The following is a 19,664-nucleotide window of genomic DNA, read 5'->3' as shown; positions in this document are numbered from 1 at the left end:
GTGAGAGGAGTTAACAAAATTAGCTAAGCTTTGGAACTTGCATATAAGCACATATTCATTGCCTTTTTTTCACCCTCAGATACTCTTTCATCAGGTTTCTTAGGTAAATTCTTCCTCCTTTTTCTGCTTTTATGATTAAAAAAAAGCTTCTAATTAAATTGTAGCTTTAAGAATGATAATATAATAGCAATAAATCTGTAATCTGTGCAAGGATGAAGACAGCCATATATTTTGAAGGAAAATTAAATAAAAAATGTAGAGCCTTTTGAAAAGGCATGTAAAAACTATCCATTAGAGACATCTCCAGCTTCTTTCTTACCTCTTATAAATAAGTGTGCTTGTTTTGTTGCCAGTGTTAAAAATGGTTTAATATTTAGATGCTGAGACTACAAGTATACGGATTTCTCACTAAAGAAATTTGTATGCAGAATTCAAATAGATTAGTGTATGTTTTCAGATAAATCATTGGAAATCTGAAACTTTATTACTTTGCAAAACCCAGAAACTAAGTATATTACGTAGCAAAAGATTCTTGTATATTACTCCAAATTATTTTTTATTAAAAAATTAAACTTTTAAGCAAAAATTCCCTCTTTTTTTCTACTTTAGTCAGTCCTTTCTCATGTCTTATTTGTGAGCTGGTTTCTTCCACCTATGGGATCATCTGATTTATTTGTGACTGTGAATATTTACAAAAATACGAAAAGAGTGCAGTAGGCCTATGTAAACTGGCTGATAGATCCTTACTGGTTTTTCTCTAGGTGTGTCTACATTTGGAAGGGAGATTATATCAGAGGTCTGCAAGCTATAGCATGTGGGGCAAATACAGCTTGTTGACTTTTGAATGGCCTCTAAGCTATGAGTAATTTTTACATTTTTAAATAGTGGGGAAAAAAACAAAAGAAGATTAATAGTTCATGGCATGTGAAAATTATGTGAAGTTCAAATTTAATTTTCCTGTTAATAAAGTTTTATTGGAAACAGCCCCTCTTATTTGTTGAAACATTTTCTGTCTGCTTTTATACTACAACAGTAGAGTTGAATGGCGTGACAGATGGTATAGCCTGCAAAACCTAAAATATTTACTATTTGGCTGTTTATGGAAAAGCTTTGCTGACCCCTGACTGTACCACTGACTGAAGTTTAATATCTTTGACATAATATCCTTTTTTCAACTCTAAACACTAGGATGGTGGAGACAACAAAATTACTTTTTATTTTTTATTTGTCTTTATTTTTATTTTTGAGAGAGAGTGTGTGAGTAGGGGAGAAGGGCAGAAGGAGAGAAAATATCAAGCAGACTCCATGCTTAGTGCAGAACTCAGCTTGAGGCTGGATCCCATGACCCTGGATTAGGACCTGAGCTGAAATCAAGGGTCAGATACTCAACTGACTGAGCCACCCAGGTGCTGCACAAAACAATTTTTTAAGATTTATTAGGTGAAACATTAAAAAAAATTTTTTTTAATTTTAGAGAGAGACCACAAGTGGGGGAGAGGGGCAGAGGGAGAGATAGAATCTTAAGCAGATTCCATGCTCAGCACGGAGCTCGCACAAGGCTCAATCCCATGGTCACGACCACAGCTGAAATCAAGAGTCAGACACTTAACTGACTGAGCCAGTCTGGCCCCCCTTCCCCCCAATTTTTTTTTTAATCTGAGTATAGTTGATACACAATGTCACATTAGTTTCAGGTGTGCACATAGTGATTGGACTTCTCTATATGTTATGCTCACCCCAAGTATAGCTATCACCTGTCATCATACAGTACTATTACAACATTGACTATATTCCCTGTGCTGTGCCTTTTATTCCTGTGACTTATTCATTCCATAACTGGAAGCCTATTATTCCGCACCCCCCTTCATCCATTTTGCCTGTCCTCCCACCCCACCCACCCCTTCCTTACCTTTGGAACCACCAGTTTATTCTCTGTATAGGTCCAGTTGTGCTTTTGTTTATTGATTTGATTTTTTTTTTTTTTTTTTTTTTTTTAGTTTCCACATGATTGAAATCATATGGTATTGGTTTTTCCCAGTCTGACTTGTTTCACTTATAATACTCTCTAGGTCCACCCATGCTGTCACAAATGGCATAATCTCATCCTTTTTTAAGGCTGTGTAATATTTTAGTATGTATGTGCATCTCACATCTTTCTTATCCATTCATCTATCAATGGACACTGGGTTGCTTCCCATCTTTAGGTTATTATAAATAATGCTTCAGTAAAACATAGGCATGCATGTATCTTTTTGAATTAGTGTTTTGGGTTTTTTTGGGGTAATTAGTATTGGAATTACTGGATCATATGGCATTTCTATTTTTAATTTTTTGAAGACTCTCCACACTGATGTACCAATTTTTCTTCCCACTAACAGTGTACAAGAGTTTCTTTTTCTCTACATCCTCTCCAACTCTTGTTGTTTCTTGCATTTTTTAAATCAAGTTTTTATTTAAATTCTAGTCAGTTAACATACAGTGTAATATTAGTTTCAGGTATAGAATTTAGTGATTCATCACTTACATACAACACCCAGTGTTCATCACAACAAGTGCCCTCCTTAATACCCATCACTTGTTTGCCTTTTTGATTTTAGCCATTCTGACAGGTATAAGGTGATATCTCATTGTACTTTTGATTTGCTTCCGTGATGATGAGTGATGTTGAGCATCTTTTCATGTGCCTGTGGTCATTTGAAAAAATGTCTATTCATGTTCATATTTTAGGTGGATTATTTGTGGTTTTTTTGTTATTGAGATGAATAAATTCTTTATATATTTTGGATGTTAACCTCTTATCAGATATATCATTTGCAAATATCTTTTCCCATTCTGTAGGTTGTCTTTTTGCTTTGTTGATGGTTTCCTTTTCTCTGCAGAAACTTTTTATTTTGATGTGGTCCCAATAGTTTATTTTTGTTTTTGTTTCCTTTGCCCTAGGAGACATATCTAGAAAAATATTGCTACCACTAATGTCAGAGAAATTACTGCTTGTGTTCTCTTTTAGGAATTTTAAGGTTTCAGGTCTCACAATTAGGTCATTAATCCATTTTGACTTTATTTTTGTGTATGATGTAAGAAAGCAGTCCAGTTTCATTCTTTTACATGTAGCTATCCGGTTTTCTTAGCATTTATTGAAGAGATGTCTTTTTCCCCATTGTGTATTACCTTTTTGTTAGATGAAATATTTTGAATGCTTATTTTGTGTAAGGAACTGTGATTAGCGGTGAGGAAAGGAACTACTAGGAATTCATGGCCTAGTATTAAGTCAGTAGTTTTCTAATATGAATTGATTATCTATATTAAAACCAGAGAATCTAATATTGCTGTATTTTATAGTTAGGTAAATTATATTAGCTCTTATCAATGTGTACACAAAAACTTATTCAAGTGTATTCATCATGCTATTTATAATCCCAAGACTAAGTATCCAAAAATAGGGTATTGATTAAATAAGTTACGATGCATCTGTTTGATGAACCATGCGTATCTGTTAAAAATGATTTAGAAGTATATTTGAGCATAGGAAATATTTGTGACAAATAAACATGTGTATAATATCCTAATTTTTTAAATAGCATTTTTGGAGCAGTTTAAATTTACAGAAAAAAATCAAGTAGAAAGTACAAAGATTTCCCATATAATCCCCCTTCAAGGTTTCTCTATGTTAATATCTTTCATTAGTGTGGTACATTTGTTACAGTTAATGAGCCAATATCAATATATTTTATTAATTAAAGCCTCATAGTTAAGTATACACGTTGTACAGTTGTCTGCATTTTGGCAAATGCACAGTCATGTATCCACACTATAATATCCAACACAATAGTTTCACTGGCCTAAAAATCACCTGTATTCATCACCTTTTTAGTTCTTTCCTCTGTCCCCAATCCTCTGCTCTTTTTACTGTTTTTTTTTCTTCTCCATAATGTCATATAATTGAAATCATACAGTATTTAGTCTTTTCAGACTCACTTCTTTCACTGAACAATATGCATATAAGTTTCCTGTGTCTTTTCATGGCATCACAGCTCATTTCTTTTTATTACTGAATAATACTGCCTTGGTTAGATGTACCACAGTCTACTTAAAAGACATTTGGGTCACTTCCAAGTTTTGGTAATTACTAATAAAGCTACTGTAAACATTTGTGTACAGGTTTTATGTAGACATAACTTTCCAGCTCATTTGTGTAAATACTTAGGAGCCCCATTGCTAGATAAGTATGGAAAGATTATGTTAAACTTTGAAGAAACTGTAAGACTTATCTTCAAAAGTGGCCGTACTATTTTGTGTTCTTACCAGTGATGAATTTAAGTTCCTTTTGCTCTGCATCCACACCAGCATTTGATGTTGTCAGTGTTTCGGACTTAAACTATTCTAGTAGCTGTGTAGTGGTAGCTCATCTTAATTTGCAATTCTCTAGCAGCATATGATATTGAGCATCTCGGCAAATGATATTGAGCATGTTTTCATAAGCTTATTTGCGATCTGCGTATATCCTTGGATGAGGTGTCTGTTCAGACAGTTTTTGGTAGTTAGGTAATGATGATAGATAATAATGATAGAATGAGGAAGTATTCCTTCTGCTTTTATTTTCTGGAACAGATTGTAGAGAAACCATCTGGATTGGAGTTTTCTTGTTTTGGTAGGTTATTGATTATTGATTTAATTTCTTTAGTAGATATAGTCCTATTGAGATTTTCTATTTTTTGTTTGAAATTTGGTAGATAGTGTCTTTCAAGGAATTTGTCCAACTAATATTGTTCATAATATTTTTTTATTTTTTTATTATTCATAGAATCTGTAGTGATGGCCCATCTTTCACTTCTGATATTTTCTTTTTCTTTACTTGGTTAGGCTGGGTAGAGGTTTATCATTTTTATTGATGTTTTCAAAGAATCTGCTGATGCTCATTTTTGAAAAGACCTAGAATATAAACTGGAAGGATATATTGCAAAATGTTAATCATTATCTCTGGATGATGGGATTACAAATAGCTTTTCTTCTTTGTACTTTTCAGTATAGTTACTATGTAATTTCATAATGAAATTTTATTTTTTAATAACATTGCCCAATGTTCAGTATCTTCCCTCAAAGTCAACATTTGTTAGGGGTAACCTGGGTGGCTCAGTTGGTTAAGCATTCGACTTCAGCTCAGGTCATGGTCTCCTGGTTTGTGAGTTGGAGCCCTACCTCAGGCTCTGTGTGGACAGCTCAGAGCCTGGAGCCTGCTTTGGATTCTGTATCTCCCTCTCTCTCTGCCCCTCCACCGCTCATGCTCACTCCTGGGCACGCTGTCTCTCTCTATCTCTCTCTCTCTCAAAAGTGAATGAACATTTATAAAATTTAAAAAAAATCAACATAGTTATAACTACTTTTTCATGACCTTCATGATCAATCTAGTTCAGTATTCTCTTTTTTCACTTTTCATTGGGCTTTGTCTTTGGGAACTTTACATTTATTTCTTGTGGTTAAAGGGTACTGAAGAGAATAAAAACATTCAAAGGAAGTATGATTATCTAAAAGAAAATGAGAGTACCACCAATTGGACTTGTTAGGTGTTCTTCATACATTCTTGTTTAATTTTGTTACTATAGTCTTAAGGTGTAATTATTATCCTCATTTTAACGGATGAGGAAATTGACGCCAGGGAAAGTAACTTGCCAAAGGCCACATCTAGTATTTGGAAAGATATCTCAGTTCCAGGGCTCTCTAATTTCAAAGTCTGTTATCTTTCCAAGATAGATTAGGTAAAATGGTTAGAACCAAACTTTGCCCATGAGTATATACCCATGGTGAAAATGTTGATCTTTTGTTAGTCATTTACTATCCGTTTTCATTATGACATTGCCTTTTCTGTGAGATACAAACTTTGGCCCTTTTTGAATTTATAGCTTCATTTATTAAAATTTCAGAATAAGAGGCAACTTATTTTAGGGATATCTGATTTATTGTCTTATTTTGTTTGAGAGATAAAATTAATGTATTTTGTTGCAGTATTTATTTTTTGTGACATGAAAAGATAATCTGGACAAACAAATCTGGCTTAGAGTTTTTCAAAAATTTTTTTCCAATAAATAAAAAAAATGTGTCTCATCATCATTTATTTGAACTCAAAATCAAAAGTTGATGTAGAAAGAGTAGTTATTAAATATTTGTAAGTAAAGTCATAGTTTTTTTAACCCAGCAAAATTTAATGGCATTTATATAATTTTGATTTATTCAGTGCTGTTTATTTAACCACATAGGGATTTACTTTAATTAACATCTCTCTGAAGAACTTCTAAAATAACTAAAATAAATGAGATAATCTGAGCATGCCCAATTTATTTTACAGCTGGTAATTGTTTTAATTAATCCAAAGTTGTTCCTCAGTTCAACATATTTATCACTGAAACTTCATGAAACCTTATAATAATTTTTCAAAAATACCTCTTCTCCAGGACTACCAGCTATTTTTTAAAAAAGCACAGTGCTAGATATCTTTCATATTTTTTATTCATGAGGCCATAATAAAAAAGCAATAAGATTTCCTTGATCTATCAAAGTTATTATGCTTAGCCTATGAGTCAAGTTTTTGCACAGTAAAACTGCATAACAAAGAGCTCTAAAATCTATTGCTTGCTCATTGGGTGATCTGATTCACTGGACTTCAGGAATCACTTCTCCTGATGATTCCAGGTGCCAGTCGGAAGGAATAATGGCTGTGTTGGGCAAGTTCTTTTCGTGTTGCAAGGTAGAAACTCAACAGAACTGGGGGAACTTGCCATACCTTTTAAAGCATCAGCTTGGAAGAGTATACTTCCACTTCTCCCACATTCATTCCACTGATCAGGAAGAGACATTGCACAATTCCACATTCTGGAGTGTGAATGTATTATTCTATAGTGACAGGCTGAAAGGTTGAAGAAAATTATACACCTACATAACTACAGTTCTGGGTTTCTAATTGTATAGATTGCTTAAACTTTTGATTAATCAGGTTGTTTACAAAAAAGTGATCAGTTTTCTTAAACTGATACATTAAAATTATCTGTCTTACACAAATTAACCTTATTAAATATATTTGTGATTGTATAGATTTAAAAAATAATGACCGATGATCCTGTTTTGATAGTAACTAGCCTTTGCATGGTGTTTTAGAGTTTATAAAATATTTTCACATTTTTTCATGTGATCCACAAGTTAGGTAGTGGGATCCTTACTTTACAGATGTGAAAATTAAAACAAAAACGTTGTGACTTGACAAGGTTACAACCAGTAAGTTCCATTACAGATTTTTGGAGACTTTAAATCCAGTTATCTTTACATTGCCCTATACTGGGTTTCATGCTCCCATTTCCTACCATTTCTAAGTTTAGATAAATAATAGAAATATTTCTGGACCACTGCTAAAACCTAAGGGAGCTATCACTATACACTTTATACTCCATCACATCATACTATCTTCTACTCTGATTTGTGTATCTGGATTGATGCAAAAATTGCTTAGAGGCTGATCCTCACTCTTATTTATTTATTATTATTCCAACAAAAGTAAGCTTATTTTCTGTGTAGTTTAGTAGAAACATGTATTCAACTTCATTATGTATTTCAAAAGTATGAGGGAAAATTACTGTGGTATACCCCAGTGCTTTTCAAATTCGTACCAGGGTAACTGCCTCAGGTGATAATGGTTTCATATATTTGAGGTTCTGTGTAAAAATTTATTTGGGAAAAGAGATGGAGAGTTTTACTGCAAGAAGGAACTTTGAAAAATCACTGTCTATACCAAGTATAGTTAGGATGGCAATGATATTCTATCTTCATAAAATTTCTTCATTATATGTTTGTTTTGCACAAACTTTGTATTATAATAGTTGACTTATATGAAACATTCTTGTGAAAAAAAAAAGTGTTTTGTGTTGAATAATATAACATGTTTACCTGCCTTCTACTCTAACTCTTGCAACAACACCTTTAAACAATGTAATAAAAATCGGATCTCTTTAGCTATGGATTTCTATTTTTTTGGACAGCATTCCATTTTCTCAAATCTGTGGGCTTTTCTGGTGCTTTACTCCTTTTTCTCTGTTTTATGTTGCTTTCATGATGTGCAAAATTTATTTATTTTGCCCCCATATCTCCCTGTTTTGATTTCTTTCATAGTGAAAATTAAAAATTAATAGGTAATGATAAATTGAATCTTTTAGAAGGTTAGATGATACTTAAGACCCTATTGTTAGAAAATTAATTTATAACCAGCTCATTGTTGTTGATACTTTGTCCCATAATAGTGCAAATTACTCTCCTTACAGCCTTCTCTATTTCTTTCTAGAGGTCATCACTTTAATTTCAAAGTTAGGCCTTCTCCCTTTACTATTAGTAGTTAGTTTTTTTATATGAGCCATTGCTGTGGAGAGTGGTAATTTTATTTGTTTTAATAAAGTTAGTATACTTAATGAATATTTTTCCCTCTTTTAAAGACTGTGAACCAGAAGAGCTGACTGACTGGTCTATGGATGAAAAATGTTCATTTTGTAATCTACAGAGAGAAGCAGTCAGTGTAAGTTTTAGTGCTATGAAATTATTTCTAAACTAATTGCACAATTGTAACACAATTTTTTTAACTGAATTTTTTCTGAAAATTGGTGATTTACAGTGGAAATTTAAATACTTGATTTTGGTAATGTGAAGAATATTTTAAAGTCTAACATTTAGCTTAACTTGCAGGTGAAATCACAAAACACTCATCTTTTTTGCTTATTTCACATTTCTTCCTTATAGCTCCCTGACTCATGAAGTTCAGTTTAGATCTGTTTTGTATTTAGGTAGATGACAGTGAGTTTAGAGACCTAGTTTGATTTGAGACCACCCTGTAGTCTTTCTTAGGAATCTGTAGCTGGAGGATAATGCGGTACTACTTTTTATAGCCTTTTACTCTCTTGAAGTCTTTTGGATATCACAGTTATTTCCTGTGTAAATGATTAAATATTTAGTGTCTAATATAAACAAGGCATAAACTAGACAAGCAGCATCTTCTTGTATGGTGGAAAGTCCTAATTCTTTACTGGTGTGAGAAAGGCTGAAAAGAAATGACAACTTGAGAACCTGTACCCATTTTTGGTCAGATTAGTGGGTAAACATACCTGCTTTGTTGTTACAACTCTCATTATTGGCATTGCTATCTAATGAATTTATTTAACAATATATTTTATCTACTCTGCTCCCCCCTCCATTTTTGACTGTAGTTTTGCCAAAAAATAAGGCTAATTTGGTATCAAAGCTAAATTTCTTTTCTCCTGACTCCTGTCCCAAATTTTATGTTCTCTCTATATAATTTGATAGAATAAATGAACATTTAGAGAATATTTTTTTGCAATTTTTAATGGAATTTCATGTATAATAAAAAGTGATTTTTTATGTTGTTTTCTTATAATTTTAGGATTGTATACCATCTCTTGATTCTTCACAGTCAACACCAACAGAGGAACTATCATCTCAGGGCCAGTCCAACACTGAAAAGATTGAATGCCAAGCAGAAAATTACCTAAATGCACTCTTTCGAAAGAAAGGTAATATTGGTATATTTTGTCATTTAAAATTTGCAATAGAGATCTAAAATGTTTGCAGTTTTCTCACACGCAAGTTTTTTTTATGTCAGTCTTTACTCCATTTTTTATTATTTCTTTTTTTATCTTTAGTTTTTCTTCATATTAGGACATTAGAATTCTTAGTTACTGTAGGGCTAGTCTTCTATTAGCCATTCCTTTTCTCCACTTTTTTCTCAAATCTGTCCCTGACACTATCAGATATTTTCCTCATCTACTATAGGCAGACAGGAAGTGTTTTTATGCTTCTGGTCTTTATTTTGTTGCTGTTCTCAAGACTTCAAAAGTTCTTTCATGTTCAATAAGTGATAGATATATTATACTGTAAAGCTGTCTTTAGAAATCTAACAGTTAAGTCATTTATCAGCCAGATTGGAGTATTTTTGCTGGCTTGGGATTTCAGTGTTTCTTTGGTAGCTTGAATATGCTTACTTGACCTTAAATGTCAAATGTTCTTTTTTACTCACCTGTCTAAACTATTTAAACCAAATGAGGCTTGTTTCACTTGTTACCTTACTTGATACACATGTATCAGAGAGTAGTTTTTATATCTTAGTTGCTTGAGAAAAATATAGAAATATAGAACCTTCCATTTTTTGTTCTTGGCAATTTCTGCAGTAGTAGAGTGTCTTAATTTTTACCACAAAGATCTTTGGAGTGAGTCATGATATAGGGGGAATGTAAGATGGGAAGGGTTATCATTCTGCCTCCCACTTTCCAGAGACTGAGGAAAACATTATTGTATTTCATCTAGGTGTTGACCCTGCTTTACTCCTCTTTGAAATTAGGTTAACATCAGATACTGTTCTATTAAGTTGATAACTTTTAGATTTTAATCAATAATGTTGAAAATAGTCTTCACCTTTGAGCAAGGAGGCTTTTGTTTAGTCCTCAGTGTTATGAGTTTTATGTGTTGAAATATGAGAATTCTTTTATTAGAAGAATCATTAGTGTATTAAAAGACCTAAGGTTAAGAACTGTATATTTTTTTTAAGTGCAGGAGACTGAAAATATTTTCCTGTATGTTACTAAAGTGCTTAGTGTTGAGAAATCGGCATTGTCTTTAAAAAAACATTATTTTTTTTAGAAATTTTCTATTTGAACCCATATTAATATTTTACATGCTTTCCTTAAGAAGTTTATAACATTAATTTAAAAAATTTTATTGTGCCAGTGTACTTACACTTACAAGAATTATGTTATCAGATTTATATCACTAATAGAGCTGGAGGAAATGTACACATTTACATACATGCACACGGTTTCACCTTAGAACTCTTTACTCAGTCTTCTTTTCCTTGAGTAATTTATAATGGTAGTCGCTGGAATTATCAATAGTTATGACCTATAATTTTTGATAGTATGGAGTAACCTGTGCTCCATTGCCCTATTAAGAGTAATCAGTAAACACTTGGTACTATTTCAGCTGATTCAAGCATCTGGGTCTTCAAGAGGTCTCCTACCAATGGTTGGGTGAGTGTTCATGGATATTTAGTGACCTCTCCATTTGAGGTGAATCTTGGCTTTCTTCCCGATCTTTGAAGGATTGCAAAGTTTTTAAATGAAAGATTCTTATTAGTATTTTTGCTTTAACTTCAGGTCTTATCTTTGTTAATTCCTTTATTTGTAGTCCAACATGATTTTCCAGATTTAATTAAACATAAGGACTTTTCTACTCATTTACTTGGTTTTGTTTTTGTTCTTTATTTTTTAATTTTCTTTGAATAAAATCATTTTAGAGGTTTCCAATATGGTCTGGATTAGGATAAGGCCAGAAGATAATAATAGTATCTTTAAGTGATGATAACGTCTCTGTTTATTTAATTCCACTGTTAACTCTACTTGAAAATAAAAGGCATAAACATGTTTTTAAAGATAAGAAACACTTCTGAGCCTTTGGAGTAATAAATAAAATGTTGATAAAGCATATTGTTGGTGGAGCTTTTATTTGATTCCTGAAAATTTCCCAAACTCAGCCATTTTCAGGAATTCTGGATATTAGTAACATTAATGTTACTGATACTCGACAGATACTGATCTTTTGCTTAGTTTGAGGAATATATGCATGTTAATCATCTTGCCAAAATGTAAAGAAATCTTTTAATAGCTTTATTATAGCTTGTTTATTATTTTTCCTAACTGTGGTTTTAGGGACGAAGATAATGATAAGTATAAACTGTTATTAAGAACCCACTACACAGGGTAATGAGATGGTTAATATCATCAGTTATGATTGAGCACTGAAACCTTTTTATGCCTTAATCTTGTTTAATCTGAAAACAATGTTAAGAGGTAGGTACTGTTATCATTTTAACAGGTAGAGACAGTGAAACACAGAGAAGTTAAGTAATGTGTCTTTTAGTTCTATTACAAACATTTGAATCCTCAGGAAGTTAAAAAAAAAAAAAAGTTAAAAAGTGTTCTGTGTGAGGAGCACCCAGATTCTTTTATGTACTAAGTAGGAAGACTTTCCTATTCTATACTTATTAGCCAGCTAGGATTAGAGTTATTTTAATTGAATTAGGCAGACTAGAGAGGACTATGAGAAATGCTATATTTCTTCTACACTTCCATTTTCCCTTTTATGAACCATGGACGCTTTCAGCGATTAGTTTCCTTGTAGTGTTTAATAATAGATTGGAGGAAACTTAAATACTAAATAGTTTGGCAAATCCCTCATAATTAGTAGCTAGTCAAAAATACTTTTTCAGAGTTGAATAAATGGGGGGGGAGGGTATATTACTACAGAGATGAACTTTTAACTAGCTTTGAATATTATTCAGAAATTTTTCAAAATTTTTCAAAATTGAATTCCTTCCAGAGGTTTACCCTAAAATTGTCTGTAGTGCTAAAATAGAATGAAAGCTCCATGAAAGCAGGCACTTTTTTTTTGTTAATTGCAGTATCCTCAGTATTTAGAACAATACTTATTACATCTGTCTTCAGGAAATACTTGTTGAACTTATGAATGCGTACTAATAAACTGTCCAGGTATCTTCCAGTTTCACTACCTATTCTAATATTACTACTTATTTGATTTGAAGAAAGAAATTAATTAGCATGTATATATAGTTTACCTTTCCCTACTCTGTACTTAAGTTTGTTACTGTGTATAGTTTGAGTATCAGTTTGTTTTGAAGTGTGTAGAAACATAGCCATGTAGATATAAAATGCCTTTTCCAAAGTATCCCCATCAGATGTAAACTAAATTATTTTTACTTTTTGCTTCGCATTCTCAGATTACCTGAAGCAGTGTAAGTCACCAGCTTATGATTCAGGAAGATGTCTCATCTTTTATTTTTAAATTAAAGAAGGTTACTTGACTAAATTGGAAAGATAGTAGTTGAATGAATCATACTGCTAAATATATGATAAAATGAAATCTTTCTTCATCAAAATACAATATGTTTCACCTGCTTTATCTTTTATCCACACACATATTAGCATTCATGCAACTACTATTCTGGTTTTTTGTTTTCAAAGACCTTTCCTGATATATTTGATGCAGTTAGTTGAAAGCTGATATTAACCAACCCTTTCCCCTTAAATTAATTGGTAGCCAGGTTTTATATAAAGTCTTTCAGCCTTTTCTGAACACAGATCCTTTTCCTTTTAAACTCTTAATTTTTAAATCTTATATCAAGAAATAAATATTAATATGGCTTGCTAAACAATTGGTTATGACTGTTAATAAAGCATTTGATTTCTTCTAAGAAATCTTTTAGATTGCTTTTCTCTAAATGCAGGCATCCATGAGTGACTGTGTAAATTTGACCTGATACATTCATGCCCAGAGTTTCTTACACAAATATGCCTTTGTGAGATCATTGTGGGTCATACATCGAATTTCTCCTATATGGGTTGCCATTTGGAACTTTCCGGAAACTGTGTATTAGTGCCATAAAATAACTCACATACTGTTATGGGCCACGTTCAAAGGTGTTTATGAAAATATTTTTCTTGTTTTGTCATAATCTGGAAGATATGAATGAAATTCTAAGAAAATACACTTAAAATTAGAACTGGATTTAAGATTTTTGCATTCTGGTAAAATCACTTTTCTACCTGCAATACCATCCATGACAGGAATTAAAGGCCAACTGTCAGGTCACTCATTATCATCTGCATTCTTATCTCCTTTTGTCTTTTTTATCCTCAAATTCGAGTCAGTTATCCCTTTACAAGCACCCATATTTCTACTTTTTTCTTTTGAAATTTGTGGTCTTTAATCAGCAAAAATCTCCTGTGTCCTCAGGCTCTTCCTCTTAATGTTCCCTTTATTTTATTGTTGTCACTCAGATCTGCATATTCGTAAGAGATGCTTTTGTAGCCCTCCCCTTACTGGCTGTTTTTAATTTCTTGCTTTATGGAATATAGGATGATACCATTGGCAGGTAACCTCTAATATCTTTATAGCTGCTTTCCCATCATTTATTCACCCTCCTCACTCAAAACCCTGAGCTCCTTTGAAGCACATGACAGCAAACTATTCCATCTATATTATCATGTTGTGGACCTCTACCAACGTATTCACTTTATTCCTCCCAAATGTTATTCCCATCACAATTCTTAGTGACTTCAAATTCTATGTAGGTGATATATTCAACACTCTGGACACTCTGGACCTCTTCATTTCCAATGATCTTTTCCTCCATTCCCCTCCAGCCATCTTTCTCCATGACCATTCCTAGACCTTTGCCGCCTCTCAAATCTAATTTCAGCCATCTCTTTCTGTGACTACAACTTCATTCCAGTGCTCATCCTGCCCCCCCATTTTTTTAACCTCATTACAATTTCCAGTCTGTTGACCACACCAGTTTTCAACTCTTCATTGTCTCCTAGACATGACTTCACTTCTCCTAGACGTGGCAGAAGTGAAGCTGAATAGCTCTGATAGTGTGCTTAATAATCACTGTGATCATCTTTCGTATAAAAATCTTAACTCCGTTAATTCTCTCTTCCTGTGTCATATTTGCTTATTAGAACCTTATCTGTGTTTTAGTCCCATTCCTCATATATTACACACTTGCCCTGACCAGCTAAACTTGGCTAGAGTAAAACACCCAATTATGTTGACTTTATAAGTCTTGCCTAATCAGTTTCCTCTCTTTCAAGTAGTTATTTTCTCTTTTTCGTCAGCTCTCCAACAACTAAAAAGTTACTCTTTATTTTTGTAGCACAATTACATTCTAACATATATAATTTACTTCTTCCTTTATTTACTATGTATTGTCTTTCTTCTGCTGGAATATAAGCACCATGAAGAATTGGATTTTATACTTGTGTTGACTAATATATCTCAAGCATCTGACACACAGATATTTAGTAAATATTTATTATCTGTACGTTTACTGTCTTCACTTCTCAATTCCCCTTTTCTTTTTAACCTGTCCCAATTAGACTTTCTTTCCTACTACTTCACTAATTGTTTTATCAGTTTCCTTGGTAATTCCGTCTTGTATTATTCAGAGGGAAGCCATCAGTTCTCATCTTACTTAACCTTTCAGCATCGTTTGACAGAGTTGATCACTTCCTTATTCTGATTTCTAGGAAATTGTATTCCAGATAATTTTTTCCATATACTGTAGTTTTATGAATGAGAAAATCTAGTGTAAAAATCACCTGAATTATAGGCCAGGCCTACCATATGAGTTTGCCTGTCTGTCTCATTTAATATGATCTATATTCTGTTTTAAAGAATTTCCTGGTCCCCATAGTACTTCAGAACCTCATTCTTTCTGAATTTCTCTTACTCACCAACATACAAGGAGTCTAGGATTCTAGCAGAGGGCTTTTTCAAATACCATACTTGTGAAATGTGATAAATTAGTTTATAAATTGCCATCTTGCCATTTTTAGCTTACATATAATTTGAACTGTCAGTTACAGTTTACTATTTGCTGTTGGCTAGTTGTGCATTATACCCACAACCTTCTCAGACTGTTTTATAAAGGTTATCAATTAATAATATTGATTTGTTAGTAATAACTAGTAGTTATCCCCTGCCTTTTCCATATGGATTTATATTTGTGTGTGTGTGTGTGAGTTTTCCTCCTTAAAATGTTTTGAGTGAAGTCTTTAAACTGTTTCTATATTTAATGGAAGGGGCCAAAGCATAAGTTCACAATTGAACAGATAGGAATTCAAATCTGTCCCACCATATATTATGTGATTCTGACAAACTACTAACCCTTTTTGTGACTTAGTTTTCTTATCTGCAGAAGAGGCACAATAATTATAGATATTTATACTCTGTTGTCTGTCCTCATCCACCAAAAATGTAGTTTTGTTAAAATAGAAGATAATGGTTAAGGTTTTAATGTTTTAATCATGTGTGTTCAGTTGTAGCTTCTGGTGGAAAAAAGAATATGGGCTATGGAGTCAAACCTAAATGTGTTGCCTGCAGTTTTTTTCCATTAAATTAGCTATGATAATGGGCAAGTTATTTAACTTGGTGATACCATATCATTGTGAATTATATCATTAATATAATGTAGATGAAACATCTAGCTTAGTACCATATTTATAATAGGCATTCAGTGAAAATCCATGGTGGATTGCACTAATTTTTGTTGCTTTTGTTGTATGAGAAAGCTAGGCACTGGCATCTAAATGGCCTGCTCTTTTCATAGTAAGGCATAGTAGGTAAAATGTTGGGTTTTGGATTAGACCAAGAGTCTAGTCCTGGCTGATATATTCAGCCTTGTGTGACCTTGGGCAAACTTTTAAACTCTTTAAGACTTGTTTCCATTTCTATAGGATGGGAATAATTCTAGCTTTCTCACGAGGATTATTGTGATGATTAGAAGAGTTAATGTAGCATCACACTCTCCAGTTCCATCCACGTTGCTACAAAAGGCCATATTTCATTTTTTCTCATTGCCACGTAGTATTCCATTGTGTATATAAACCACAATTTCTTTATCCATTCATCAGTTGATGGACATTTAGGCTCTTTCCATAATTTGGCTATTGTTGAGAGTGCTGCTATGAACATTGGGGTACAAGTGCCCCTATGCATCAGTACTCCTGTATCCCTTGGGTAGATTCCTAGCAGTGCTATTGCTGGGTCATAGGGTAGGTCTATTTTTAATTTTCTGAGGAACCTCCACACTGCTTTCCAGAGCGGCTGCACCAATTTGCATTCCCACCAACAGTGCAAGAGGGTTCCCGTTTCTCCACATCCTCTCCAGCATCTATAGTCTCCTGATTTGTTCATTTTGGCCACTCTGACTGGCGTGAGGTGATACCTGAGTGTGGTTTTGATTTGTATTTCCCTGATATAAGCCATACAGAGAAAGACAGATACCATATGGTTTCACTCTTATGTGGATCCTGAGAAACTTAACAGGAACCCATGGGGGAGGGGAAGGAAAAAAAAAAAAAAAAAAAAAAAGGACGTTAGAGTGGGAGAGAGCCAAAGCATAAGAGACTGTTAAAAACTGAGAACAAACTGAGGGTTGATGGGGGGTGGGAGGGAGGGGCGGGTGGGTGATGGGTATTGAGGAGGGCACCTTTTGGGATGAGCACTGGGTGTTGTAAGGAAACCAATTTGTCAATAAACTTCATATAAAAAAAAAAATGCAAGAAAAAAAAAAAAAAAAAAAGAAGAGTTAATGTATCCAAACCCACCAGGTTGTATGCATTAATTATGTGCAGTTTTTATATACCAGTTATACCTCAATAAGTTGAGGAGGAAGAGATAATGCATGTAAGGACTCAGTAATCTACAACTGCTGCTACTTTTATTTATTATCATTATCATCAATTACATGGAATGACAATAAATCAACAAAGGGAGACCATTGAGAGTTTAGCTGCCACATTAAATCATCTGATTATTAAGAGTGTGGTCTTTAGGATTCCATGAATTAATAAGTAACATCAAGATGTAAGGTAGCATACAGTCTTAAAAGTGATGCTTCAAAACTGTCAGCAGCAAATAGTATTCTTTGGATGTTTTGAGGGAGTAGAATTGTCCGCTAATAGGATACAAATTGCAAATTTGTATTGCAAACTACAATATTGTGTTTGTTTTGTACAAATAAAAAGTCACTTTTGTGCATCAGTTTCTTAGTTAATAAAATGGACAACTTTTTGATAAGATGTGTTGGTATATATTGTTAGCCTATGTAACATTCAGGAAGTAAAACAATATAAAGAAATACTGGAAAAAATTATTTTGCAGACATTTGTGTCAATCAACCATGTGGAACACTTTGAGGGAAAATTTCAGCATAGTTTGCAAAGTTGGCCAATTCTGGTAGCTATTTTTCTAATTCCTTCCATGTTCTGAATGCTCAAAGAACCAAAACTAATTTTAAAATATTAACTTAATAAAGTGAAAATCCTATATCAATATATTTGTGCAACGAAAGGACACATTTTCTGAAGCAAAATATAAAATATTTGGGGACTATTATGTTAGATTACTTTTTACTTCTTTAGGTATGAGTATTTGAGAGTATACCTTTTTTTGAAGGGGGACATTGCAGGGAGGGGCAGAGAGAATTTCAAGCAGGCTCCACACCTAGCACAGAGTCTGACGCAGGGCTAAGTCTCATGACCATGAGATCATGAGCTGAGCTGAAATGAAGAGTTGGACATTTAACTGCTTAACTGACTAAGCCACTCAGGTGCCCCTTTAACTAGAAATGTTAAAATGCTTTCATGTCTATTTAAGAAAATTTGTTTTATTTAAGCCAGTAAGGTATTAAAGTGGCTTGCCTAGAGTTACTTCTGTCGTGAACATACTAAATGAGGCTGCCAGTGTTTCTGATGAATAACTGGAACCACGATGCTAACCAAATATGCTAGCGAATCTGATCATATAACTCTAATTATCTGGTAGTGTTTGAACTCCAAAGCCTTTTGGGTATGCTATGGCCTACTGGCTCTTTGCAATTTTCTTTGCAATTACCTCATTCCTTCAACTTAAAACAATCTAGAGTTCTACAAACCATCTGTGAGCCCATATTAGATGCTAATTTTTTGTGTGTGTGAGTCTTTATCCATATTTGTTTTCCTAAAAAACATAGTTATTGTTCTGACAATACTGATTGAGGTTGTTTCTAAAAGAAATACCCTCTCTTTAGTGGAGTAGTGCTCAGTGCTTACCTAGACTAGGTATGTTTATGTAGCTCTGACATCCTCATTTCTTATAGTTATTGGAGTTCAGAGTTGCAGGCCTCACATGTCTATAAGGTATAGAGATAAAACTGTGGTGGACTATTAATAGTGTTCCGTCATTATTGCTGGAGTATTTTGTTAGAGCAAAAAAAATAATTATCATTATGTAGCAGTGCTATAGAACAGAGCTTTCTAAAATCATTTCTGCATGAAGACGGGTTAAATAAGATGATCCACTGGAGTACAGGAATTCTATTTACATCAATATATGTACTTAATGAAATAAAACTTCTGCAATAAAGGGAACCAAAGATCCTTGGAGAAGTGGTTACTCCCATTGCTGGGACTGAGAAAATATAAAATGAGTTTGGAACATTTTGTGGTACCAGAAAGTAAAAAAGTGCTCAGAAGAGAATAGGAATATATTGGGTGGGACACAGGAGGCAACCTGAAAGAGTTTGGAGGCCAAAACTGGAACAATTTGAGCAAAAAGATAAATAACAATAAAATTCATAGAAATTCAGCAGACACCAACTTGACCCAGGCGATCAAGGGTTAATATCACCTGTAACAAAACATATCAAGTCTTAATGGTGCACTGATCTGATGCACTGAAAAAGGCACATTACTTATGTCGTAGATTGCCAAAAAGGCATAACTTGGAATTAATCATGAAAAAGCTTCACATATATTAAGGAACATTCTTCCAAATAACTGACAAGAACTCCTCCAAGATGCCAGGATCATGAAAGACAAGGGAAGACTAGGGAACTTTAACTGATTAGAGCGAACAACTAAGTGCATTGTGGAATCTTGGATTGGATTCTGGAACAGAGGAAGAATGTTAGTGGAAAACTGATGAATTCAAATACAGTCTATGGTTTAGTTAATAGTATTATACCAATGTTAATTTCTAGGTATTGCTAGTTGGTTATATAGGAT

General features: G+C 33.4%; 1 protein-coding gene across 6 annotated transcripts in view; it reads left to right on the top strand.

The window, feature by feature from the left end:
* Positions 1-19,664, top strand: part of LCORL (ligand dependent nuclear receptor corepressor like) — a 164,425-nt gene that overhangs the window by 51,522 nt on the left and 93,239 nt on the right. For 5 of the 6 annotated variants that reach the window (XM_047090449.1, XM_047090447.1, XM_047090446.1 and 2 more), the window contains exons 3-4: positions 8,469-8,548; positions 9,428-9,557. In XM_047090449.1, coding sequence (XP_046946405.1) covers positions 8,469-8,548; positions 9,428-9,557 — 210 coding nt within the window. Of the gene's footprint in view, positions 1-8,468; positions 8,549-9,427; positions 9,558-11,019; positions 11,067-19,664 lie in introns of all 6 variants that reach the window. The other variant, XM_047090450.1, reaches the window with a different exon arrangement.

The sequence above is a fragment of the Lynx rufus genome, unplaced genomic scaffold (genome assembly GCF_022079265.1).
Source record: "Lynx rufus isolate CCGP_SWC_20201006 ecotype Redwood Valley unplaced genomic scaffold, mLynRuf1.p SCAF_3, whole genome shotgun sequence".
Lineage (NCBI taxonomy): Eukaryota > Metazoa > Chordata > Mammalia > Carnivora > Felidae > Lynx > Lynx rufus.
This window is presented reverse-complemented; position numbering and strand designations above follow the sequence as displayed.